This window comes from Crinia signifera, chromosome 11 (assembly GCF_055691185.1).
Source record: "Crinia signifera chromosome 11, ASM5569118v1, whole genome shotgun sequence".
NCBI lineage: Eukaryota > Metazoa > Chordata > Amphibia > Anura > Myobatrachidae > Crinia > Crinia signifera.
In genome coordinates, this window is record NC_139227.1 from 77,527,431 (window position 1) to 77,555,365 (window position 27,935).

At 45.1% G+C, this 27,935-nt stretch overlaps 1 protein-coding gene across 2 annotated transcripts; it reads right to left on the reverse strand.

Moving 5' to 3' along the window:
- Positions 1 to 335: 335 nt before the first annotated feature.
- SCYL1 (SCY1 like pseudokinase 1) lies at positions 336 to 27,160 on the reverse strand. 2 transcript variants are annotated; one of them, XM_083165173.1, is made up of 19 exons: positions 26,987 to 27,160; positions 25,803 to 25,943; positions 23,151 to 23,273; positions 22,838 to 23,055; positions 22,641 to 22,731; positions 21,416 to 21,571; positions 20,625 to 20,783; positions 19,641 to 19,748; positions 18,669 to 18,782; positions 17,169 to 17,324; positions 16,236 to 16,424; positions 16,031 to 16,106; positions 12,603 to 12,791; positions 12,261 to 12,385; positions 12,061 to 12,147; positions 9,528 to 9,785; positions 7,754 to 7,835; positions 7,493 to 7,643; positions 336 to 551 (listed from the first exon to the last, which is right to left on the reverse strand). In XM_083165173.1, exons 1-18 carry the CDS (start codon positions 27,089 to 27,091, stop codon positions 7,519 to 7,521), a joined length of 2,502 nt encoding a protein of 833 aa, XP_083021299.1. In that variant the 5' UTR covers positions 27,092 to 27,160; the 3' UTR covers positions 336 to 551; positions 7,493 to 7,518. The 2 variants fall into 2 exon arrangements, with proteins under 2 accessions (XP_083021299.1, XP_083021298.1); XM_083165172.1 differs by having other exon boundaries at positions 7,493 to 7,646.
- Between the last annotated feature and the right edge of the window lie 775 nt (positions 27,161 to 27,935).

Genomic DNA, 27,935 nt, shown 5'->3' on the forward strand with positions numbered 1-27,935 from the left:
GCTAGAATGAACACTAGTCGCCATAAAAACTCACTTATGTTGACTGAATTTTTACATTGTTTTCTAAATATTGGCATGAATTAAAAAAAAAATAAACTTTACTTTGTTGCTGGATTGATACAGAGGAAGAAAGCTGCCCAAATTCTATATAGCGACCCCGTTACCACCACTTTTCTTCACATATATATATATATATATCCCTTCATTTCTAGACATGCGTCATTTGTACAATAAAACAGCAGAAGCCAATGTCTGTTACTCACCTGACCTCTACATAGAAATTGTATTAAAATGATTTTAACTGAAAAGAAGCATCTACGACCCATTGAGCCATATAGTTTTGTATGGAGTTTATTATATATGTACATGGAATTACAGACGTGTTTAAAGAAATTCTCTTTTTGGAAAATGTCCTTTTATTCTTTGGCTGTGAAATATACAGCACTGTGTGTAAGATAAAAATGTATACAGCATAAATATTATGAAATCTCTGACCTCGTCCATTCTTTATTTACCGAAAGTGTCACAGCTTGTCGCAGGTGGTTTCTGCCCTGTGTAATAAAACATTTGTATAAAACAAAGTTACCTACTGAAACAAGTAACCACAAATTATACTGATGTATGATTGGTTAGTGTATATCAAATGTTCTCTTTTTTTTTTTTTTACCTCAGAACCTGTTACTTTAATACTGTACCCCAAACTCCCCTCTGTCATAGCACAACAGTACTAGCTCTCCCAATTCCTGTCCCACTTAAGATTTTATTCTGGTCCACGTGCAACGCTGTGAAATTCGCAGCGTTGCGTGTTGACTAAACACCAGCCGCCACCAGTAGTGCTGCCAGCCCCCCACACCCACGTCTCTGGGCGATTTGCATGGGAACGCCCAGCGTGCCCCCAGCCGCCGACCCATGCCCTCTCCCACACTGCTAGCGGGACTGCGAACATGTAGTTCGCCTTGCTTGCTTGCTTGCACCCTGCATTTGAGCATGTGCAGATAAGCGTCTGTCTCCCATGCCAAAGACATTAGATTAACCCCCATAGTGTGTAGGCCCCTGACTGCTGAGCGATCGGTCTGGCCCTGAACGGCGATTAACCACTTGAGTGGTATGCCCGGAAAATTTCTCGGGCTCAGCTGCGCTGCCGCAGCGGGCTGTCCTGTAAAATTTCCGGCCATACTACTAAAATGCACCACTGGCGCATCACCTGTCCGGTGATGTTTAACCCCCCCCCCAGTGGCCGCTCTGTCTCCTCCCCTTCCCTCAATCCCCCTCACCCCTGGCGATTGTATGCCGGAGCTCCCCTGCCCCCGCCGCCATTAGTTCTATTGATTGACAGGCGGCAGGGGATGTTAGGGGTGACTCGGGAGAGTTCAGGCACCCGAGTCTTCCCGAGCCGCCGCGAAACAGCCCCGAGTCTACCGCCTGTCTGGTGACGGACACGGGAGCTCTGTAGCAAGGGGGGGGGGGATTGGTGGCGGCTTCTTATGATTTGTGGTGGGTTTTGCTGGGGCAGGACAAACCTGCCCTTGTAGGTTTGTCCTGCCCCAGCCAAACCCACCACTCAAGAGGTTAAGTAGAAATTAATGTCCAGCATTCTGCGACTATAACTATGGCCCCTATACACAGAGCAATGTAGGGCATCTGTGAGATTGCTTAGAAAATGCCTTGGAATTGGCCCGTGTTTAGGTGCCATTACAGGAATCTTCTGACTTACGGAGGGCTTGTGGAAGTTTTATAGATTAAAGAAAATGAAGAAATCTAGAACTAAAACAGTGTAAATGATAAAAGTTACCCTCAAAAGGAACCAGCATTTGAAGATATTTAAAAAATATATATTTGACAATATAAAAATTTGCATTCATACATATGGGAATTAAATGGTACCCCCTTTTACACCAAAAATCCCGAATCTGACCCAGCATTTGGAAGAAGGATCCAATCCGGGTCAGATCTGGGATTTACACTGCAGTAGACTGAGGTGGTACTTGGAGATGACCTCTCCAAGCGCCGGAACCGCGGTGATCCCCGCCGGAAACACCGATCGCCATGCTGGGGGCAGCCCAGCACCAAGGTAAGCTGCTGGGCTTGCCCCCGTCCTCTGGGAGGTGAATGGATGCTGCACACAGGCATTCATTCACCTACTCTGCCACTGGCTGAAGAGTATAGCAGAAAGTAGCACAGGCTGTCTGCGGTCCGCAGGTTGCACATCCCCCACTGATTTAAATGGGAGCCGGGTCGGATGACCCAGCGTACCCATTTACACAGTCCTCTACCCAGGACCTGGGTAGAAGCCGGTGTAAAGGGACACAGCATGTCCCATTTACACTGCCTCTGACCCGGGGTTTTGCGGCAGTGTAAAAGGGGTATAGGTTATATTTTCATTTAAATTAAATTTTAGCAGAGCCAACTGGTTTCTTGAGTGCACCTACTGTATAGTTCTCATCTCCCTTTACACCCCACCACCGTTTTGTTTGACCAGATACTGTAGATTGAGACTGGTGGCTCAATCTCACTTAATATAAGGGAGAATCATAAAAGAAAGAAACCGATAAGACTTACAGTATGTGCTGAACCATCCCTTTCTTTCTATGCCCAGTCCTGGCACCCTGCTAGCATTGGGTGGGGGGGTGGGAAGTGCTGCTCAGTGCATACACACTGAGTGGCTTTCCCCCTGCCTGACGCCGTCAGCAGGGAGAGTGCGGCTTTGCATAGCGCAGCTCTATGCAAAGCCGTCCTTAAAGCTGCTCATCTACTGTTAATACCAGCAGATGAACGCCTTTCCCAGCGTTGATGCGGGAGCGCACAGCACTGCTCATAGCCGGGGCATACACACTGGGCGGCATTGAGCTGAAAGCCGCTCAAACCTACAAAGTCGCCCAGGGTGTATGTGCTTTAAGTCGCAGCCGGATGTGACTAGGACTATGTTTATTAATTGATATGCAAGACTTTTATATAATGCTTTGTATAGAAACTCAGTGACACACAACGGCAATTGTATTTTGTAAAAACATTGTAGCACTTTGCCGGATGTCAATGGAGATTATAGAAAGAAAAGGGATAGTACTGTAACAGCAACCACTGGTGTCAGAATGTGGGAAGAGAGGTTATATAGTCAAAATACAGTATTAACCCTTTGGGTGCCAAGTGAATTTGTCAATATAGGTGTGATAATTGTCAGGAAAACGTTTTTATTCATCATAATGTCCTGTAATGTTTACCTTATATAGGCTTTTTTCACACAACATTTTAATCTATATAACAAATGTTCGTCACACTGGCATTTTAGTGTATATTTTGCACAGATGTTGACACTCAAAGGGTTAATAAAGACAAGGAGGGGTTGCACTAAGATTATATATAGTCAGGTAAAATTAGAAAAATATGTAAATGGAAAAAAATATATATTGAAGGGAATGCGACGTCTTTTACACAAAGCAGATCAATTAGCGCTAGTAGGATAACTACAGGCAGGGATGAGGGACAAGCCGGAAAGCCATCATCAACAGGGGATGACCTGGAACAATTGTTTTGCTACTTCTGGGGCTATTGTATGGGATGCTGGCTCCTGCAGGGGGGTTTGGATCACTAGGTCACCAGCATGTTGGTCGACATGGGGTTCTTCACATTTTCTTACCCGAATGTTGACACAGTCAATATGGACACTGAAATGTAGCACTGCATCCCCTATCTTCGGGCATGGTGCCTCGCTGCGCTCAGCACACTGTTTTATTCTCCCCTAGTGCAGGGCTGGGCAATTGCGGCCCTCCAGATGTTGAGGAACTACACATCCCAGGATGCTTTACATTAGTTTTGCTATGTGGCCATGCTGAAACTGCTGCAAGGCATGCTGGGATGTGTAGTTCCTCAACATCTGGAGGGCCGCAATTGCCCAGCCCTGCCCTAGTGGATGATAGGGCATGAAATACCATGTCGGCTCCAAAAAAGTGTGAAAAACCGCATGTCAACCTTCCTGCATATCGACCTAGACTCATGTCGACCTTCAGTGGTGGGCTTGCTTTTTTTTTCGGGAGTGCTCCCCACAGGGTAGGTTTATTTGGAGAGCGCTCTCTAAAAACAAAACAAAAAAAACGGTACTTGTTTCCTAGCACGGCCACAATCGCATTGATCTTGTGCCCTTAATAGTGGTATGCGATGTCCCCCGACGCGATGGACCCGATTTCCCATTGAAATGCATTGAAAAGTTAAAAAATCGCGTCGGTCGCGTCGCATGCGGCTAAATAAGCATTAAAAGGTCCCGACGCGATGCCCCCGATTTCCCATAGGGAACAATGTTAAATGGCTCAATTTACCCAAATCAACAGGGAACAATATTAAATGGTCCAGAAACCCCCAAAAACACCCCTGAACAGTGAAATGGCCCCCCAAAATTAATTAACGCCACCCCACGATCAACGTGAACCCGAAGCGTGGCGAGCGGCGGCGGTACGCGTCCTCCGACCTTTTCATACCCCCACTATCCACGTCGGCGTGGAGTTGAGAATAGAATAGTGTGGCGAGCCCCGCGGATACCTTCACAGGTAAACGCGTCCCCTCGCGGGCTTCACAGGTGTCCGCGTCGCCATGGACACCTGTGAAGCCCGCGAGGGGACGCGTATAACTGTGAAGGTATCCGCGTCCGCTCGCCACGCTTCGGGCGCGCTGCGCTCGCCACACTATTCTATTCTCAACTCCACGACGACGTGGATAGTGGGGGTATGAAAAGGTCGGAGGACGCGTACCACCGCCGCTCGCCACGCTTCGGGTTCACGTTGATCGTGGGGTGGCGTTAACTAATTTTGGGGGGCCATTTCACTGTTCTGGGGTGTTTTTGGGGGTTTCTGGACCATTTAACATTCTTCCCTATTCATTTGGGTAAATTGAGGCATTTAACATTGTTCCCTATGGGAAATCGGGGGCATCGCATGCGATTTTTTTAGCACGCATGCGATGCGACCGATCAGATTTTTTACCTGCGATGCACAAGATTAGAATCGGTGTGGCCGTGCTAGGAAACAAGTACCAAAAAAACCTGCTGTGTCTTCCAGGGCCGGGCAGCGCTGCTGTGCACTATATCATACGCTCCCCGGCAACGTGCGGCATGACGTTAGCAAGTTTACGCAGCACACAGCCAGGAGGAAGGAGCCGGAGACATTGGCAATCATGGAAATTTTCCAGGAATGCCAGTGTTATCACTGAAGCATCACCCAGAAAATTTACGGGATTGCCAGTGAAGGGGATAATTCCCAAAATAGAATCAGACCTACAATTCAATACACAGTCAAAAGCAGGTAAACTTGAACTGTGCAATATTGAGCTGGCACAACCAGCTTTAAGACCATTAGTCTCTAACATAAATAAGTGGAAAAGGAGCATGTATACATCAGATGTGGCCATGATCAGGGAAGTGGTAAACACAAACCCCTAGATCAGGCATGTCCAAACTATGGCCATCCAGCTGTTGTGAAACTACACATCCCAGCATGCCTTGCCATAGTTTTAGCATTCCCTAATAGCAAAACTGTGGCAAGGCATGATGGGAATTATATGTTCACAACAGCTGGAGGGCCATAGTTTGGATATGCCTGCCCTAGAGGAATACTTAAGCTGGGTACACACTAATCGGGCAGAGTGTTCTCCATTCACACTGTCCGATCAGTCTGAACTGACATCACAAGTGCGTCGCGCACTGAGCTGTCAATCACCAGTGGCTCCCAGCATGTCTGTATGGGTGGTTGGCAGATCGTCCATACACACAGCATGATGCGCCGATATATCAGGCATCGGATGTGTTGCAGAGCCGACGCAATATATCTGAACGACGCTGATCGGATATATCGCTCGTACACACTGGCTGATGGTGCATAGATAAATCAGCCGTTCAATCAAACTGGTGCCGGACGGGGTCCCGACAGGCATTCACCCGACGTCGGGATCCTGACTTTCAAAACACAGACAGCCGGGTTCCCGACGACTGTCGGCTATTTTCCCTCGTGGGGGTCCACGACCCCCATAGAGGGAGAATAGAATAGGTGGCAAGGGGCTTTGTTGCGCTCGCCATGCTGTCTAGGTCCGGCCAGTCGGGATCCCGCCGTCGATATGACTGTGGGTATCCGGACTGTCGGACGCCTATACCACACCCAATGAAACGGCTGATATTTTGGCCAGTGTGTTCGCACCTTTACTGCCACAGAATCTGGCCACATCCTAAACATATGTAATTTGTGCACATCAATCCCTCTTTTAGAACCCAATGTGTCTACAGGGCAGAATACATATTCTCCACATGAGTATGAGAACCTCAGCAATAGGTCATGAATAATTTGTATACATGTGTAGGACTGAGCGGTTCAAATTTGACTGGAGTTGAGCCAGATGTTTTGAGTCTGCCTGTTATTAAAATGCTCCCACTGGATGCCAATGGAGGGAAGGGGGAGGGGAGGTGGGCATATTTTTTTTAAGTTTATTTTGTTATGTGTATTAAAACATAAAAAAAAAAAAGGTACTCTTTACCTAGAAGGGCGCCCGTCGTGGTGATCGCGGGTACATTTATGTCTGGCCGCGACGCGACCGACGCGATGCCCGCGATTTCCCATTGAAACCCATGTTAAACATGGAAATCGCGTCGGTCGCGTCGCGGCCGTCCATAAATGTACCCGCGATGCGATGCACCCAATTTCCCATAGGAATCAATGTTAAATGTCCCGACCGACGCGATTTTACTGTTAAATGGCTCAATGGACCCGATTTGGCCATAGGAATCAATGTTAAATGGGCCACAGAGCCCAAATAGGCACAATTAACCCAAAAATGTCCCCCTAAATTTTTAACGCCACCCCACGATCCACGGCAACCCGAAGCGTGGCGAGCGCAGCGAGCCCGCGAGGGGCGGCGGTACGCGTCCTCCGACCTTTTCATGCCCTACTATCCACTAGGGCGTGGAGTGAGAATAGAATAGTGTGGCGAGCGCACCGAGCCCGAAGCGTGGCGAGCGCACGCGGATACCTTCACAGTTATACGCGTCCCCTCGCGGCCTTCACAGGTGTCCGTGGCGACACGCTTCGGGCTCGCTTCGGGCTCGGTGGCTCGCTCGCGCTCGCCACACTATTCTATTCTCACTCCACGCCCTAGTGGATAGTAGGGCATGAAAAGGTCGGAGGACGCGTACCGCTGCGCTCGCCACGCTTCGGGTTGGCGTGGATCGTGGGGTGGCGTTAAAAATTTAGGGGGACATTTAAGGGTTAATTGTGCCTATTTGGGCTCTGTAGCCCATTTAACATTGATTCCTATGGCCAAATCGCGGGCATTGAGGCATTTTACATGAAAATCGCGCTCAGCCTTTTTAACATTGTTCCCTATGGGAAAATCGCGGTCATCGCGGGTAGCAGATTTTTATGTCCCCGCGATTTACCCGCGATTTTTACCCCCGACGCCCGCGATTTCAATCGCTGGCGCCCTTCTAGGTAAAGAGTACCAAAAAAAAAAACACACATACCCTCCAATCTCGTCTTTAGTCTCTGCTCAATCTAGTTTTCGCACTCCGAGTTTTAGGGGTCCCTTGGCAGCTCTCTTTTCTGCTCTCTTGGCTTCCATCTCTCGCTGACGTTCCTCTCTCTTTCTCCTGGCAATTTCAGCTTTGCTGAGACCTGCTATTTCAAAAAACTAACACTTTAACACAAGACTTAACACGCAGGCTAAAGAACCTGACTATATAGAGTGGTATAAAGCAATTCACTTCTTTCCCTTGTAAACTCACCTTGATCCGCTTCCACAGACTCCCAGTTGTCCTCTCCACCCCAGTCTCCACCGCCCTCTAAATTCAGATCATCATCTTGTTGCTGTAGAACAAATAGTTCTTGAAGTTACTATACATTCATTCCTGATTATACTATTCCCTGTTACTGACTACTACTGAGTGATAAAAGGGACTAAACAGTACACTTTGGGTTTGTGGATTTCACATTCCCTGTTATAAAGGCTAACATTGGGCCTAGTTGAGATCTAATTGCAGGGATTGGGTCGACATGCATTGTACTGAAGGTCGACAAGAATTAGGTTAACATGGGGTTTCACTTTTGTTTTGAGGTATGTGTTTTTCCTTATAACATATATTTGTATTTATTCTACACCTATATTAGCATCCAGTGTGTACTATTAATTGAACAATACATAAAAATGTATACTGTATATTGAAGTTTGCTTGTATCTTTAATATGAGTGAAATCTATTAAGTCATCTTCAAAGTACAGTATCTACCAAACCGCAATGTTCCCTCCCAAGTCCACACTACCACAGCAGTGGGATAAAAATAGCCCTACAGCTGCTGATGAACTACACAACCCAGCATGGAACATGGCACAGCATGGTAGAATGTTTAGTCCCACAGCAGCTGTTGGTCTGTGTACTGGCAACCTCTGCCCTACAGGCATATTTACATGTACCACTCAGGGATTCCTTAAATGTAGAAACTATTTGGTACTTGTGTATTTGCCGGGCGCCCAATTAGCATACGTATGCAGGCGTAGGATAAGCTACGCTGTTAGCGTAGTCCAATGGCAGCGTAGTGACTCCACGGCAGCCTAGCGTAGTGACTCCACGGCAGCCTAGCTCTGTCCCCGGCGTCCATGCCAAGCCTAGTGAGCGCCTCTCATACAGCGCCGGTAACTGCCAGATCCCCTGTGCTGGCGGACGCCGGGGGAGAGGCGTGCCAGCTGTCTAAGACGCAGGTGCATCTCGGTAATTATTAACACATGCGCCTCATGCATAAATTGCATCCTATGTACAATAAAATAAATTTTCAAACCCGCAGTATCCACACCAACCTGAAGCCTGGCGAGCGCACGCGTTACGCGTCCTCCCGACCTGTTCATACCCCCACTATCCACGTCGGCATGAAGTTGAATTTAAAAAGTGTGGCAAGCGCAGCGAACATTGTTGTCACATGTTCCACATGTGAAGTAATCCGCGTCCACTCGCCACACTATTTAAAATTAACTCCATGCCGACGTAGGTAGTGGGGGTATGAACAGGTCGGGAGGACGCATAATGCTTGCAACGCTTCGGGCTGGCTTGGATACTGGGGTTTGAAAATGCCTCCTTTATTGTGCATAGGACGCACGTGCTGATTCGGACAGGGATGCTCGCGGGAACACTACGCTACTTCCGACTGACTACGCTGGCTGCAGGAACACTACGCTGATTCTGACAGCGCCGCTACGCTAACTACATACTGTTTTGTACTGGTCACTGCATGACTGTACTGTACAGGGGCCAGATGCACTAAGCGTCAAAAGTGATACAATGGAGAGTGATAAACAGCCAGCCAATCAGCTCCTACCAGCCAGGTCACAGACTGTGTTTGAAAAATGACAGGTAAGAGCTGATTGATTGGTTGGTTGTTTATCACTCTCCATGTTATCACTTTTTAAGTTTAGTGCATCTGACCCCACGACAGTTAGGAGACATATCTGAAGTGCTTTCATTGAATATTGATTACTACATCAGTTATCAGTAAACAGGCTTTACATTACCTGGGTGGCTTTCTCTGAAGCAACTGAGAAGAAGTCCACATTTTTTCCGCCACCCCCTGCACTGCCCCAGTTGTATTCACTGGCTGGTCTGGTGCCTTCTGGATGGGAGACTTTTGATGGTGTTTTGCTTTTGTTGTCAGAAATAGTCTGAAAAGCATCATCCCATCCCCAACTGTCTTCAGAGGGTGAGGTCCTGGTATCAGCAATCCTCTGGCTTGTCCCACTATGTGGTTTGTTTCTGGAGGACGAATTTGAAACCTTAATTAGGAAGAAACGAAGACAGTTAAACTAGAATGACTTTACTGAAAGTAAAAAGTCAATGACGGAAGGCAACAAACACTGTATGTACCAAAACTATTTGCCAAACCTGTTATTTGTTGAATTCAGGCATTTTACCTGTTGCCACAGGTTTTTAAAAAAAAAAAAAACAAGCACCTAGCCCTGCAGTCTCCATTTGCAAACATATTTGATTCAGGTACTCATGGACACATTTTAAAAGATGCAAATGTGGAGCTAATTATTTCACTTGTGATTCTGTGAGACCTGCAAAACATGCAGCTCAGCAATCAAACCTACTAAAGCCTGAGCACACGTAGGTTCCGCAATGGCAGACACAGTGGTCACCGGAACATGCACAGCATTGAGCACACATTGTAAAACATGGCTATTCAAAGGTATACTGTAGGTCTACCAGAAATGGAGTGTCCAAAACAGGTTTTCTAGCCAGAAGCAATGTGTACACCACTCTGTATACAAATCATTAGCCACAAAGATCAAAGCCGCACGGTTACATCGGCCAAGTTAAGCTGAAGCGAAAGAGGGGTCCAGACTAAACAGCCCTGGGGCCAAATGTAATAGGGTGAGAGTTTCAGAAAGTCAGAGATTTTGGGCGAGTTTACCCATTTTTTTTAAAGCAGCAATCAATTACACTGCAAAACCAGGTTTATTTGGTCATGTAAATGATTGCTGCTTTAAAAAAAAAAAAGGGAAAACTCTCCCAAAATCTTGGACATACCAACTATGGCAGTTTGTTGCTACCCAAATTCACCCTCTCAACTTTTTTGTGCGCTCACAGACTCACTACCAAAAGGTACAAGTAGATCCAAAGGAAGTACCATGGCATGGTATGACATGTGCCACAAATTCTTGGAGTCTCTGGTACGGTCTTGATAGTCCAATAGGCCGACGGTCTCTGGTACCGCACCTTTGAGTGTCACCTTCAGTGTGCAGTCTACTGCCTAGAGGTTCCCATACCACAAAAGTTCCGGGTGTGGTATGGGGCTCAGGCAGTGGGGATCCCAACTCACAGGGGCTAGTCTCCCTTGTGAGAGTCCACGACCCCTATAGAGGGAGAATATAACCTGTAGCGAGCCACCGGGCCCGCAGCATGGTGAGCGCAGCCCCGCAAGGGGCTTCTTTGTGCTGTCAGGATCCCCACTGTCGGAGCGTCATCCATCCCATCTGGAGATGATACCATGTTGGGAGCAGGTAGGTGGCAGAAAGCTACCTTCACTGCCCACTCCAGGCATCCCTTACTGATGCATCTATGTGAGTGGCAATAAAGAAGAGTCTTCTTATCTTTTGATAAATTAGGCTTTAAAATAAACCTGATTTCTTAAAGATCCCAAATTTCTATTATTGACAGATTACATTTTTTTGTGACAATGGGTGACCTGTATACGCCATAAAAGTCTAAACATAGCCAGTGCCACCAGAATTCACTTACACAGCTTACAAATGGAGGTACTTAGAGTATAAAAGGGGGAAGCATGAGCTTTTGGCTTTAAACTCTAAAAAGTGATCAGACTCCTTCACACTCTATACAACGTATCCAGTGTCTGCAGAGGACGAATGATACCCCTTTTACACCCAAAACCGACCTGGTATTTGAAACACTGTTCCCGCACTGTAAACCGGGGCGACACTTGGAGATGACATCATCTCCAAGTGCCTGGACCGCCGATCACCCTGCTGGGACCGCAGATCGCCAAGCTGGGGGCAAGCCCAGCACCAAGGTAAGCTGCTGGGCTGCACCCAGCCCCTGTCCACAAGGTGAATGGATGCCGCACACAAGTATCCATTCACCTCCTCCCTGCCTCCGCTGCCATCTGCAGTACGCTGTGGTCTGGAGGTTGGGCTTCCCCATTGATGTAAACAGGAGCTGGGTCGGATGACCCGGCATACCCATTTACACTGCCCTCTACCCAGGTCCTGCCTGTGTTCAACCCAGGTCAGGACCCGGGTAGAAGTCCTGTGTAAAGGGATACGGGTTAACCCCTTTTAACCTGGGTCCACGAGAGAAAAACCTGGGTTTTTGCGGCTGTATAAAAGGGGTATAACCATATACACAATCTAGCCAACATAAATAACATTTTAATCTTAGATTTTCTAGGTACAAAACACAAGATTTAAGTCTCTAATGAAGCGGTTCTCTTAGCCCCACAACAATTAATATATTCTTCTGTATGTAACGTGTGTGGAAGGCAGAAACAAATCACGCTTGAATAGGGCGTCCATTAGCCACTTTCCCTACCTTCTCCTGTGTCTTCTTACTAGCATTCTGGCTCCAGGCTGTGTCCCAGTCATCACTCTCTGCATGTCCTTTGCTCTGTTCTGAATCCTACATATAAAGTTGAATGGATTTATACTTTGGGCAACAAATACAAAAGCTGAAATCCTGATTTGGATTGCTGTATAATCACTACAAGAGGTTTTAGAAAGAGCACTCTTTACCTCAAGACTTCCCCAGTCTTCATCATCCCACCGATCTAAAGGATTATCATCAGCCTCCTCTTCTTCAGGCTCAGTACGGGGAATTTCAGATGAGGTAGCACTGGGAACCGATGCAGGAACAGCATCTTAAATCAGATAATGTCCTACTGAGTAACAGACTACAAATATCTGTGCATCACATTTAAAAATACCTCTGCAGCCCTTTCTGGGTTACGCAACTGGTTAATATCGTATACACGTCGCTGTTAGATTGCATGTCACAAGCAAATGAAGTAGTGGAAGCAAACCATCATGTACGCAAAGCTGTGTATCCAAGAGCTGGAGCAGTAGGATAAAACTCACCCGGTTTGCTGACCTCTGCTGGTGCTTTAGTTGTGGGTACTGAAGGCTCTGCACTTGGGGCAGTTTCCTGTCCCCCTGCTGCACTCGTCCGGATGAATTTAGAGGTCAAGGAAGAGACTCCCGTGACAGCCCAACCAGCCCATCCACCTACAACACCCGGGTTCACTGATGCTGCATGTACATCTTTTTCTAAAATAAAAAGAAACAGCAAAATTAGTTCAAACACAAGTGATAAACAGGAGATTGTTACAAATTCCACTAAATTCTGGAATTGTGATTTCCATAGGTCAGTGGCAGCCAACTCCAGTCCTTGAGAGCTACCAACAGTTCATGTTTTCCAGCTCACCTCACAGGTACACAGGTGCACTCATTACTCACCAACACATTTTAAAAGATCCACAGGTGGAGCTAATTACCTCACTTGTGATTCTATGAGGAGATCTGGGAAACATTAACTGTTGGTAGCTCTCGAGGACTGCAGTTGGCTACCCCTGCTATAGCTTTTAACCACTGGTTGAAAAAACCTATAACCTATAAAATGTGATGTACACAGTTACATATATGACATTTCATACAGGATACAGGTTTTTCCATAAGTTTTCCTTTTTGCTGAACCAAAACTTTTAAACCCATGATGCAGGGATGCATTTTTTGTACCCAGGCCTAGCAGGACAGAAACATACACAAAGCACAGGGTAAGAAATAAGACAATCTCTGAAGAAATAAAATTGAATACAAAACCGTGAGTGCATAATCCATGTGAATGGGCAGTGTCAGCTCATGGATTTAGAAATACACTGGTCTGACCAGTCGGACCAGATTGGCCTTAAGAGACTCCCGGCAGCTCCCCGGGAGGCTCGCTCACGATTGGGCACTTGATTTGAATCGCATGTCATTTATTGCATGTAATATCTCCTGGGGAGCTGCTGCAGCATGGTGGGGTGCGGGCGGTGGCTGGGAGCTTGTAGCGGCATTTGCCGGGCGTCGGGACAAAAAGCGGCTACTGAATTTGAAAAAATATTTTGAAAGATTGGCCAGTCGGTTATTGGCGGAGAGAATTCTCTCAGCCTATCAATGGCCTCCCATCTGATTGACTGAGAGAATTCTCTCAGTCAATCAGCGTCTGGCCAGTCTTTTCAAATTCACGAGCCGCTTCCAGTCCCACTGGCTGACAAATGCCGCTACCAGCTCCCAGCTGCTGCTCTGACCCAGCTGCTGCACATAGGTGTGTGCCAGCGGTGCTTCACCGCTGACACACACCTACGGATCAGACCAGACACATCGCGGGTGCCTCGATGTGCCACTGATGGGTCCAATTGCGAGACATCTCATACCCGCTGGTACGACCACAGGGTCCGAGTCCGATGTGCACGGGACCACGCATCAGACCCGATGGCATGTCACATACAGCAGATTTCATGGTCCGATCCGTCGGAATCAACGGAAATTGGACCAAATCGGCCCAATGTATGGGGGCCTTAACATAGGGACGTGTCAAAGCTGCCCTTTGAGCTGGATAAGATCAGATAAGTTGTGGCAGGGCGCTATGGAAAGCGGTCCACCCCATCACTCATCTGCTGGTAATACCAGCCGGGCCAGAGATTATGCTTTTAGTTTAAAGTCACCCAGTGTGTATGGGCCTTAAAACAGCTGTTCAGCTGAAGAACAGTGTAGCCTTGATTATCAGATGATCATAGTTACCTTACTAGCTAATGTTGGTTGAGTTAAGGGGTGTACACATGGCAGGCAGGCAAAGCAATTTTGGCTAAGCCTATGAGCGATTTTGACTAAGCCCATAAGTGATTTTGATTATGCCAAATACACTGTGTGCGCGGCTTAGTCAAAAGTGCTTTGCCTACCCGTGGGGGTCGCCCATCAGTACGCAATTGAACTGTGCACACGATGTGCGGTGCTGCGGGTCGAGTGGACGGTCCTCAGATGAAACATGCTGCAAGTCTGATCCATCTGTTTCTACTGTTGACGTAAGTGGACCGTATGTTCTTTGCTCGTTCAACCGCACTTAGGACGTGCATACGGTCATATGCAGGTAGTTCTGGTGTATAGGGGTTTATAGGCTGAAAAGATGATTTCATCCAAAAAAAACAGCGATATCCTCATAAAAAAAAGAGGATAAGGACACAGAATCAAGTGACTGTTTTGGTACTGGTGCTTTAAGGTGCTTTAGGACACCTAGAAGCCATTTGTATAATATTGCATTTACTAGCGGGCAATGGGGAAGTAACAGATATCTTCTTCTAAGGTAGGGTGTTGTAAAGCCTTCAACCATAAATGAAGTCCCAAAGTACTATTGTTGGACAAAATGGTTGCCACAGATGCATAATTTGTGGAAATATGTTTAAGTTGTGTATAACTGACAACTTCTTCCAATAAAAGAACCCAAGACCACAAATCGGAGCCTTCAAGGAACTCGTTTTTAAAGGTCGGTTTGGATAAATAGTAAAAACTAAGTGTAAGTCGGCTAAAAGGCAGAACTATGTTGAAGCTTTCCAGATCCTATGCTAATATGGTCGGAAACATTGGATAAGAGAACCCCTTTTACCCATCTCCCCTGCTCTAACAAGTAAGTCCAAGCAGCTTATTCTGACAAGCACTGTATACTATATACAGTTTTTTTATCTTCTCATCTTAACCATGGTCTGAAGGACCTGGTTAGAGAAGCTCAGAAGACTATGGGGCACATTTATCAATGATCGCATTTGCAATGCGATCTGGGCGGAATATTTGCGCCCAGGATCGCATTGTAAAATGCGATCACATCACTGGGATGTATCATCCTGGCACTGAAGGGACAGGGCTCCGAAAGGAGCCCGTCCCTGCGAAGTGCTAAACCGGAAGCCGGGAGGTCAGCGCATGCGCGGTTATGCGCTGACCCCCGCCGATCCCTCTTACCACACTGCCCGAGCAGGGCAGTGCAATGTGTAGCCGTAGGCTACAATGGGCTATCGCCATCCCAGAATGGCGATAGCCCAGGGGTGCGAAGCCGGGCTGCCCGATGTTGATACATCGGGCAGCTTCGCATCCCTCATAGAAACATATGGGGGATGCGGCCAGCAGCGCTGCAGGGGGGAATCGCAGCAGGGATCGGAGATCCCTACTGCGGTCCCCCTTTAATAAATTTAGGTGAAACTTATTATTTGCGGTTAATCCGATTTAGCCACAAATATTAGTTGATAAATGGGCCCCTATGGCTTAAAAAGTCAACCAATCAAAGCCACCAGAGTACTGATGAAAAAATTGTCCCTGGCTGTCATTTTGGATGGTTTTATAGTCGTAAAGGATAATCCACCGCCATATTGAGTATGCCGGTGTGCCATAACTGATTTGGCCAGTTTAGGGCCAATTGATTGACTTTAAGGTGAGTGCCACACCTGCACATGCCATAAATTTCAGTCTAGTCTCTTACTTACCAAGCTCAACTATCTGTGCTGGATCCTCTGATATACATTCCAGTTTATCCAAAAAACTTCTGATTGCCTTGAAAGCCTAAAATGAATAAAGCAACAAATGACATGTGCTAGTTCTCTCCCACACTGGCACAATGACCAGGTAAGTATGTTTCGCTTCAGCATTTTGATACAGTAATCATAACAGATATTCTTGAATTCCTCTTACCTGATCCCGAACACTTTTCTCTTGATCCATGGTGACCCCACATAGCACAGGTAGGATTTTACCAGCACAGTCAATCATTGAGTAGAAGTTGTGTGTAGCAGCAAAACCAAGAACACCGGCTGCACGTGAGGGGGAAAACGGATCTTTTGTCGCTCGACTGAAGGCCGATAGTAAGACCCTTTGTCGTGTCTGAGAAGGATAAACAGAAGCTTTACGGACTGCACTCCTACTAACTGCGAATACAGTCAAGCAGTCACTAACTGGATTACCTGGAACATAACAATAAGGCTTGCTCTGCCAAAATGGGATTATAGGTAATATCCATTATATGCTGCCAACTTTTGTTAAGATTTATGGGTTTTCTGCTTCAGACTCCTTTATTTTCCTCTAGCTGTGGAAGCCTGTCATGTGACAATCACTATTTCCCACTATAGTGATGCTTGTTCCATCACACAGTTGACTAGTGTACAATGATAAACTATAGAGTTTGTCAAATAATCAGGATATTGGGGGTTATTCACTCCTGATTGCAAAGCACATTTTTTTAACAAATGGACAAAACCATGTGCACTGCAGGTGGGGCAAATGTAACAATGCGCAGAGTTAGATTTTGAGAAATGCATAAACTTTTGCCCGTCCGTTGGGCCTTAAGACTAGCCTAAATATAATTCCAATATTACACAACAACTCAAATTATCTCTGTAGGATCATTGAACACTGAGTTTGCCTTTACTTAAATGAAGACATCTTGAACACCCTAAATTTCCTTCTACTTTACGTTATTACATAATCATTTTGGTTTTATAGAACTAGGATATATTAAAAGCCACAACACGGTCTCTATGTGCACCTATCTGGCTTACATATATTATATGACAGTACATAAAAGTACAGTATAAATATAGCCAATTTTGTGGCACAGTTTTTACTCACAGCAGGGTTCAAATAAGGGGCAATTTTGCCCAAACACACAGTTGTGTTACATCGAATGGGTCCCTGGTCATCCCGTGCCTGTAGCCGAGCGAAATGCTTCATCAACTCCACATTGAGGTTATTTTCATTTAACTTGGGAGCCAGGAGCAACATGGACTGAATCAAAGAAAGCAGAATGTCAGAGCGCCAACTGCCTGCCACAGAATTACCCCAGTAAGGTGGCATGCAAAAAGTAATTCTGACAATATTATATCACCATATCGACACATGCAGTCTGTATAGAACAGGAAGTGTGACATGGACACCTCTTAAAACCAGGACTTGATACCTAATACAAAACCATTTCTCTGAATCCACTGGGGGCTACTTGACCATAGGGTATAGAGGTTTCAGACACGTAAAACATTTTTTTAACAAAACTTTATTCCTACCTAGTCTACAATGAGCTCAGGTGAGAGAGAAAAACGATCATCTCTGAAAAAAGAACATTAAAAAAAGTTTCAAAAGAAAGAGAGAAACCAAAGGAAGCTTCGGGTTTGCCCTCACTGGCATTCCTTTTAGATTTTCTATATACGTAATGGCCCTCAAAGTAACAGCTGTGATTCCCCAACCCACCGGCACAGCCCAGTATCAGGGACTTGGATTTGATTAAAATGTTTAATATTCCTGTTTCCCCAATCAGGTTGTTAAGGAATTGGGACAATGCAGTAATTTACTGGTGGTCTATGGGAGCCATACAAAAGTCAATCCTGGTGTATCCAGAGTTTGAGATTATGAGACAGCCGTAAACTGTAGACTGCTGCTGGACAGACCACATATTGGAGGAGAACAGGTGGTTATTTTGCATCAAGTTCTGAAAAAATGATGGACAAAATCCTCAACTGCGTGGATATGAGAATATATAGCATGAAATATATTAAATGTGGGTACTTGTTTCGTTTCACGGCAGCCGATATATCGGATGCGATATTGGCCGATCCAATGCGATTTTGTACCTGTTCATAACCCCACTATCCACTACGCATGGAGTTGATTTTATATAGTGTGGCGAGCTCAGTAATCCGCGTCCGCTCGCCATGCTTCGGGCTCGCTGCGCTCGCCACACTATATAAAGTGAACTCCATGCGTAGTGGATAGTGGGGTTATGAACAGGTAAAAAAATCGTATCGGATGATATATCGACCGATATCACATCCGATATATCGGCCGCCGTGAAACTAAACAAGTACCTAAATGTGTACTTAACAACTTGAGTTTACTATGAGGTAATAAATTGATATAAATAGATTATACACACACAGTACTTAGAACACAGCTAACTTCTTAGAAAGTGCACTAGATGCGCCTTGGTTTTTCAACAGAAACTCCTAGATATTCTGCCCAGGCGTATATATACAGTATGTACTAAAATGATGGTTTAAGTGAAAAGGTTGCTAAATAGAGGCTTATAGCACCATTAAATTATTTTTTTCCATGTTTTGTGCTTCATATTACGATTACCTTCACTGTTTGTTCACGGATAGCAGGGTTTGTATCCATAAATCCATGGACGACGTGTGGGAAAATCTGTGAGTTGACTGTTGGCTCATTCAGATACTGGATGAAATTCTCCATCTGCCTCATGTATTAAGCAAAAAAAAAAGTTAACAATGCCACTAATTATACATCTGTTACAAAAACAAATACCAAAAATAGAAGGGAAAAAATGCTGAACGTATTTAGTTAAATTTGACTTCGTACTCAAATTTTCAAAATTGAAATGACTGCAATATTTATTCTAATAACAGTAATCAATATTCAAATGTTCCATAGGACAAAACAAGATCTGCAAGTAGTTGGTTCCAAACTAGAGTGCCAACTGCCGACAACATCACAACCGGTCGGGCAAATTGAAATACCCATCCATTTGTGATTTGTGGCTAGACATACTGAGTGGCAGATTGGTAAATATGTATGGATCAATAAGCCAGTTAGTCGGTTAAGTGGGTACCCAGCATTACAGTCTTAAACAAGGAAAAAACCCTTCTGCTTGGTCGCCTGTATGTGTTCATAGAAATGGACATATCACTATGAGAAGACGAGGAGCCCTATGGCTAAATAAGGCATGGGGAGACTTCCCTAAAGCCCCATACACACTAGTTGATTTTGAGCTGAAAGCAGCTAACTTTAAGTGGCTTTCAGCTCAAAACCGCAGTAGTGTGTATGGCCGGGCGATGAGTGGTGAGCACTGATGCGCGATCCTGCATCATCATTGGCCGTCGTCATCCATCGTCCTGTTTGACAGGACAAGCAAACGGCTTTCTATAGGGTCCTACAGTGGGAAATCATTCACCTCCGTGTAAATCGCTCAATGTGTACACCCGGAGCATTTTTTTCGGCCAGCAATTTGCAATTTATCGCTGGCCATACACGCTAGGCAAAAACGCCCAGTGTGTATGGACCTTAAGAGAGTTAGGTAGCATTAGTACCCACCTGCTGAAGGAGTCGTATTCTCATGGCCCGGTCAGTGGAAGAGAACATTTTAACAATGATTGGGATGATCTTTTGTTGATATTCTTCTGCATTCAGGAATTTACCAATCTGTAACAGAGGTATTAGAAGACTTTATATGGTTATTAACAGGACAAAGAAGTTCAAATATGATCTACACCCCCTGCAGTGGCGTAACAATAACCACGCAGACCCCGTGGTCGCGGGGAGGCGCTGAGTAAGTGTGGGCGCTGGGAGTCTGCAGGGCTATCGATGGACTGCACTGCTGCTGGGACCAGCCTTCCTTACTCCTCTGCTTGGCCTCCTCTAGCATCCTCAGAAACGGTCTGCTGTTAGGGGCAGCCATTTTGTGATGGTACATTTTCATTAAAAGAGCCAGTCAGGAGGAGCGCCGGGACCACAGACAAGTATATCTGCGGGTCCGCACATTTTATAGTTACGACACTGACCCCCTGCAAAGTAGTGACTTGATGCATGTAACAACACAGACGCTCACTGTACTGTACTGTAGTATACTATACCTACAATGAAAACAAACTACAGTAAATACAGTAAGTTAAAATAAAGTATCTGCCTTTTTGGAAATAATTATCCGCTACCAAGAAAAAGAACCAGAGATAGAAGGTTTTACACCATTGTATCCACAGTACAAAGCAGCCATATGTAAAGTACAATCTTCTCATACAGAACATCCCATGTTATATACAGCACAGCTACACAACCAGAGCAGCTTCCCTGATGTAGAGAAATGCATCTGATATCCGATATTACCAAGCTGTCCACCATTGAACATTACATAGTATGTTAAGCAATCTTTAGTTATATTTTTGCCTCACCTATACGAACACCTCGTGTTATAATCGTGGTGTTCATTCGCCACAGGTCTGGAGGCACAATGCAGAAAACCGAATCAACCCCATAGCATACAGAGAGAAGCTGTAGTGTCAAGGTTCATGCAAAGCTTACTTTAAATAATGGTGTTAGGATGACAGCGCCTGCACTGCCGAACTCAAACGCTGTCAGCAGCTGGGGAAGGATTTTATGACGACAGAAATCTTCAGGAAAAGAGTCCAGGTTTTCACTAAGCTGCTCAAAAAATGTCTGACGCTCAGCTGGGTCTTTTATCTGTGGCAAAGAAAGAAAATATTTTACAACTCCCCCAAAAATAAAATATTCCTTCCTCCAATTTTAAAATGAGATGCTGAATGTGAAGCGGAGCATCCAAGATAGGAGTAGAGAAAGAGAAAGCAACACAAAAATTACTATAAATGAATTAAGTTTAATGACAGTCAAAAAAGAAAAGAAAAGGAACACAGCGAGGTATATTCAATGCTGATCAGGCGAGCTATGACTGCGGGCAATGTCTATTGCTCGCCATCATAGCCCGCCCTCAGTATTTAACTGACCCCCTGCACTTGCCGTTTTCACCTCACTATTTCTAAAAAGCGAGGTCGAAACTGCGAGTGCGGCCATGAAAACGGCAATGCTCGAGGCCATATGCAGTGTGCTCGCCGCTCAGGGGGAATCCTCGCCGTCAGAGGACGGTGAGGATTCCCCCGGAACATAGAATAGGGCGAGCGGGTCGAACGGTGAGGATGGCTTGTTTTCGCTGATCCTCGCCACAAAAACCCCCTCGCCAGCCGCATTGAATACACCCAAGTATCTGTTCAAATAATAAAATGGAATAATAAATAAATAATATTACTAGTACAAGAGCAAACTGTACATTGGAAACTGCAAGACAAACAGCAACGGACCTGAATCTCTTCTAAGAACAGGTTGGTCTCGACAAAACTATTGCAGAGAAATCCTCCAGGTGCACGGCAGTTCTGTAGGAATCGGGCAGGGTTGGGACGGATTTTAGGGTTGGCACCAACAAGCTCACAGTAATGAGGGATCAGCGATTTGGGGATCTGATTTATACAAGAAGAAAATCATTACTGATGCATGCAAAAAAACAAACAAAATAAAAACGCTGTTGATGTATGTCAGCTAAGGTTGCCAATATATCCCAGATGCACACAATGATAAAAAATAATCCTCTAGAATCCAAATATATTGCTCAATAAAACCAAATAAGCTAATTAAAACAAAAGTTACTAAACAATGTAATTATCATACAATTAAAATTAAAAAATGTGTGCGTCACAGTGGCGCTGCTGGCAGTGAACCACCACCCCTTGAACAGAAATATTACATTCCTGTTCTGTTTATGGGCAGCAGCCTAAAGGTCCATACACACTGGGCGACTATGCCCAGCGTGTAAGGACAGTGATGATCGCGTTCATCGCTGCAGGGAAAGCCCTCAGTGCATATACACTGCACTGCGGAGCGCTATGCAAAGCAGTCCTGAAAGACGCTCATCTGTTGGTATAACCAGCAGATGAACAGCTTTCCCGGCGATGATGCAGGAGCGCGCAGCAGCTCTCACCGCTCATTGCCGGGCCATACACACTGGGCGGCTTTGAGCTGAAAGCCGCTCAAACCTGCTGTTTTGAGCGACTTTCAGCTCAGTCACCCAGTGTGTACAGGCCTTAAGGGTGTACACATTTGTAAACAAAAAAAATTAAAATGACTTGGCATTAGGGTGGCTAAGCCCAGGATCGGCGGGCTGTGCAGGCCCTCATGCTGGGCGTGCTGCCCTCCCACTGTGTCTTTTGTGTCCTGCCTGGCTCCAGCACAAGCAGCCCTCCCAGCCGGCTTCTGGCAGCATTTCGGCTCCTGTCTCCATTGCCCGCCCACCCACCTCCATCAACCGCCTGTAAGTAAATATGCGGGGCGGCCAGAACAGGGTTTTTTTAAATTAGGGAAGCCAATTCCGGGATCCTGGGAATCCCGGGATTGGGCATTTTTCAATCCAGAATTCTGAGATTGAAAATATGCCTCGGGAGTGGCATCCTCATTCATATAAGGTAAGGACATTTCATCAAAAATATATTTGCGAACGTTACAGTGAGCTTACACCCACCCTAGTTTGCATACCTTTCCGAGTGAGCGAAGAGCAGTAGGGCGAGGGAGAGGGCCATTAAAAACCTCCCAGATCAGGCAGCCAAGACACCACATGTCAGCTGACCTAGCATATAGAGATCACTAATTATACAACAATACTGTGAAATAAGAGTAGAGAATATTTAGAAGACAGAGAGACCAAAATAAATATTTAGATCAATCTAACATACCATTTGTCCCCAGATACTTTAGTGCGGTCCGACCTTTCAGGAGGATTGTACTTCTCTAGTTCAGGACCTTTCATGGGGGCACTTTGCTCGCTACCAGCTGGGTACATATAATCAAGACCCCCCAATTTCCACTCCCCTGCACGGTCCACAAAAACCGCTGACATATAGACATTATTGTGAATGAGGTTCCCATCATTCACCAGGAAGCTGAGTGCTTTCTAGACCAGAAGAGAGCAAATGGAAAGTCTGTAAATGTCACAAGATACAATAACATACGTATTGAGGCAAATGTATAAAGTGATGGTACACTCACCACAATCTGGTGAATACCCCAGGAGACCTCCAACTCACTGAGTCCTCCACTGTCACTCCTAGATTTGATGTAAGTCCCCAGAGAGGTTACTGGCTCCGTCACTATATATAAGCATTTGTCAGTCTGTAGCAATAGGAAAGAAATGAAGTGGCATCAGCAGGATGGGAAGCCCAGCACAGACTGACTTTATTCCCTGTCTTGCACTCATATATCCCTTTCAGATCGCAAAAAATAACCCAGGTGATTGCCAGGTCAAGTTGAGGTGTGAAAGCACCACACCTAATAAACCTGGTTGACCAACCAAGCCTTTCGATCCGGGTTATAAGAAGAAGAGTTAAACCCGGGTCTCCCTCTGTATAATAGGCGCCCTGAGTTAAGTGTGAAAATGACGGACTCAGGATCTAAATGTCGAATCTGACCTGGAATTGCGATTTGAAAACGGTAACAAAGACATCAAATCATGCAAGACAAGGGTAATTTCTCTAGCCTGCATCGATCAGCATCCCCCTTCAGAACTATGGATTATTTATATTTTAAGCATTAAAACATCTTTGATCGAGGTTTCTAATACATAGTATCGTTTTACAGTATTAAGCATTGACGAGCAGGGCCCTCTTCCCTCATGTGCTTTTTCTTCATGTACTTAAACAATCTTCTATGGCACCAAATATTAACTGATACAAAGGAAAAAAAAAAACCTTGTGTAAACCAATAAATAAAAAATTGTTAAAAATAAAATGTATGAATCAGCGATAAGGGAGAAGTGAGCCAGAGGAGAAGTGGCCCATGGCAACCAATCAGCTGTTCTGTATAATTTTACATTATGCAAATTATAGATGTTACTTCAGTGCTGATTGGTTGACATGGGCCACTTCTCCTCTGGCTCACTTCTCCCCCCTTATCCCCTAAAGCTACAAATAACCTATATGGATATCCCCAAATCATTGTTTTGCAGATTATTCTGAGAGCTATGTCACATTACAATCACATGTTTGAGAACACCAACAATTGCGATACTCTTGCACACTTTCCTGTGCACCTTTATTTGGGAATACTGCAACCTCATCTGGCTTTTCTGGCTTCTAACTTTATCCATTCCATTCATTAGGTTGACAGTCAATAAGGTGGCATGCAAAATGTTGACACAAAAAGGGTCAACATGTAATATGTCGACATGGATAAAAGGTCAAGGAAATGGTCAACACAAGTTGACATATATCAACATCGACTCCCCCCACTTAGTGTAACGCACCCGCTCACCATGCGGGCACTATTATATTCTCCCTCCACGCCAACATGGAGAAGCAAGAACAATAAAATAAAATAAAAATTTAACTCATGTCAACATTTGCGTGTGTTGACCTTTTTAATTTAGAGCTACTTTCAGCTCAAAACCACCTAGTGCGTTTGGCCTGGCATGAGCAATAAGCACTGATGCGCACACGCATCATCACCGGCTACCACCATCCACCTGCTGGTTTTACCAGCAGACTGAACCACTTTCCACAGTCTTCGCTGTCAGTGTTTATGCACTGAGCGATTTTCACATCATCGCTAGCCATACACGCTGGTCAAAAACGCCCAGTGTGTATGGACCTTAAGAAAACATTTTTTTTGTTCTAGAACACTGACTCACCTATTTGTGTCCATCATTCCTTGACCTCCTTATGAAAGGGTTCGGTTAGGGTTAGGCTGCTGGAGAAGATATTTAGGGTTAGGCTGGGGGGGGGGGGGGTGCTGGGGTTAGGCTGCAGAAGGGACAGTTAAGGTAAAATTACTTAACGTAATTAACCATTGGGATCCCATCTGCCAGGATTAAGTAACAAACCTGTGCTCTGTACTATAAATAAAGGCTGATTATAATTATTATTATAGAGCACAAAGGAAAATGTGAGATGTTAGTGCATACAAAAACAGTTGCAAGGCCAGCACATTACAGCCAATTGAATGGACAACCATTGCTATTTAGGGTCACCTATCCTACCTTCCACAAAACCTCCACCGTTACAGAATTGCAACAGAGCATGGGCAGCTGAAAGAACAGACGCTGTAAGTAATGGAAGAAGAACCTATGCAGTAGATCAAACAGCCAATGAGTACACTTTTGGTGAATGCAGCTACTGATTAGACAAGCTCTGTGTCCAACAAAAGCAGCTCTGCACCTTATTTTATTATTGATGCTTCAATTGTTAGGACAAATATATATTATAAATTAATGCTTGCCAGGACTTAAAACAAATAACTTCAATACTTATAATAGTGAAGTACACATTTCTTTGAAGCTGGGAACACACTGGATCAATCTCAGCCATACATCTCATTTCTGGCAGAACCGGAACATCATATCAGCCAGATTGTTTAGCATATATGGCCTATCCATGCACTCACACGATAGTTAGCGATATAGTCAGCCATGCTGCACAACCGGTATATCAACCGGATAATGTCACATACAGCACAGTTAAGTGTTATGAAGATGTTGGTTTGGCCTTCATTACATCATTCTGATGTGGACACAGGGTACAATATGTCATATCGTCTGGGTACACTTTGTTACAAGTGACTACAGTGAATGTTCATGATTAATAAAACAATTGGGGAAAAAAAAGAGAGCAGTGAAACAATCAGTACAGAATTCATTGGACAAGTTACCTCCAAACCATCTACATATGATAAGATATTTGGATGTCGCAAAGTCTTGATTCTTTTCAACGCAGATTTGGCTGCTTGTGTCTGATCGTCTGCCCCAGGACGGATTTCATAAGTAAACACGGACACCTGGTCACTATTAACCTGATATATATATAAATATTATTTTAGTATAAAGTTAATTTGCAATGCAAATAGCATAAGAATATTTACAACATATAAAATGGACAAATAAAAACGCTTTGTATTGGAAAGTCCAAAATAATTATAAATTATGTTATGAAACACTAACTGGCAGCTTCGCAACTCTTCACTTTTAAAGTTACCATCTTACCATATCCAGAAAAAAAAAAAAAATTAAACGTCAACACCAAAACAAAGTTTTAATAAGACTGATGGACCGCATTATACTGAAATTTGGACTGAACATTGGCGCAAATGTATTAAGCATGGTGAAATAATAAACTGGAAGGTGATAATGCACCAGCCAATCAGCTATGTTTATAAAAAAATTACACTTAGGAGCTGATTGGCTGCTGCGCTATCACCTTTCACTTTATCAGGCTTAATATCGGCCCCATAGAGGACTATACAGGGTATGGGTGAAACCGGAACCGGGTGTCCTGTATGGTGGAGCTGGTGTGACCCCTGTCATTAGGGAGAGGAGGAGAATAAAGCCTCCTTATTGTATGGTCCGGGGATGTATTAAAAACACAGAACTTTCCGGACCACACAAGGGGGCTGTAATCTTCCCTTCAACCCCCCAACCTGCGGACCGGACACTTGCAAGCTGCAGAATACAGGGTTTGATGGTCCAGTCTTGCAGTTCTCACTTAGGCCCCTATACCATGCATCACTCAAAATAGGAATATTTTTTAAGGTAACATGAAAAATAGGCATTGGGACCCAAACAATGAGCATTAGGTTCGTGTCAGTGCTTTAATTGCAGCCATGTCAGATAACCCAATCTATTTACCAAAACCATGTCTGTCCCAGCATGATCCCCTGTACATATTACTTAGTGGAATCCTGTGGGGAAAGGTTACCAAGGAAGAAATACCCCCATTGCCTTTTCATGTCATATAGCTAAGCCTGCTGCCATGTCCCACCCAGGACCATTCATGCCATGTCGTACCGTTTACACCTGCTTAAACCATAGTGACCTTAGCATCTTCCATCTCCCTTACCTTCTTCTTGCCTTTTTGGATCCCCCATCCGCCCGGCAATTCCTCTCTTTCCCCGGTGACGTCATATGGAAAATCACGGGCCGGGTCCCGGGACCAGAACCACATCTTTACACCGGGAAGAAACACGTCACGGTGACGTTGACTAAACGTGGGCGGGCTTACAGGCCACGTCACCAGCAGGTAACGTGATTGCGAGGACACAACATACGTCATCAACCTGCCTCACGTGATCGGCCCTGACTGAGGCTGATCACGTGATTCTAAAAATCTTTATTGACACCTTGGTTTTTTGACAGAAGATTCTTTAACGCGTCTGAACCAATTAAAGTGCTGATGTTACCGAGACGTTTCTGATATAAATGTGGTGATCTGCTGTATGAATGTTATGTCCCGACACCTCACAGCATGTTAAGTAGGCAAAAAGGGGGCGCTTCAGCCGGGTCTGGCCTGCCTGTGCCAAGCAATTACTAAAGGCACTGACTTGAACGGTGTGTAGATTATATTGATATATGTTGTTTGTAGGAAATATCGGTACTTATATGTGGGAGCCTTTGCTTAGTGGGCTATTCTGCGTAGGGAAATCACATCGCATCGCATGGGCCATTTTAGGGCCATGCGATGTGCGATGCAATTTTCCTAAGTAATTTATTCACTGCTCTCTCAGCACCGGGCCATTGCATCGCACCTCCCGCAAAATCGCATGTGATCACATGCCATTTTATAGGGTGTGCGATGCCATGACATTAGGTATACAATATTATGACAGACATTTTTAAATGGTCTGTACCGGCTAAATCTAACTGTACCGAATGTACCGATTTCTGAGGTGGCTTCTGGAACTCTGGGAAATGTAGTCTTCACCTGCCAACTGCCCTTTGTGTAGTATGAGGCTTAGACTACATTTCCCAGGTTGCACTACAGGGGGCCTCAGCCGGACTCCAGTCCTCAC

Excerpts from the sequence above, each read along its gene's own strand:
- SCYL1 (XM_083165172.1), bottom strand. The coding sequence starts at position 27,091 with ATGTGGTTCTGGTCCCGGGACCCGGCCCGTGATTTTCCATATGACGTC. Across the intron at positions 23,274-25,802 it reads CATATGTAGATGGTTTGGAG|ACTGACAAATGCTTATATAT; the intron begins GTAACTTGTCCA and ends CTATTGCTACAG. Across the intron at positions 22,732-22,837 it reads AAAGTATCTGGGGACAAATG|GTCAGCTGACATGTGGTGTC; the intron begins GTATGTTAGATT and ends TCTATATGCTAG.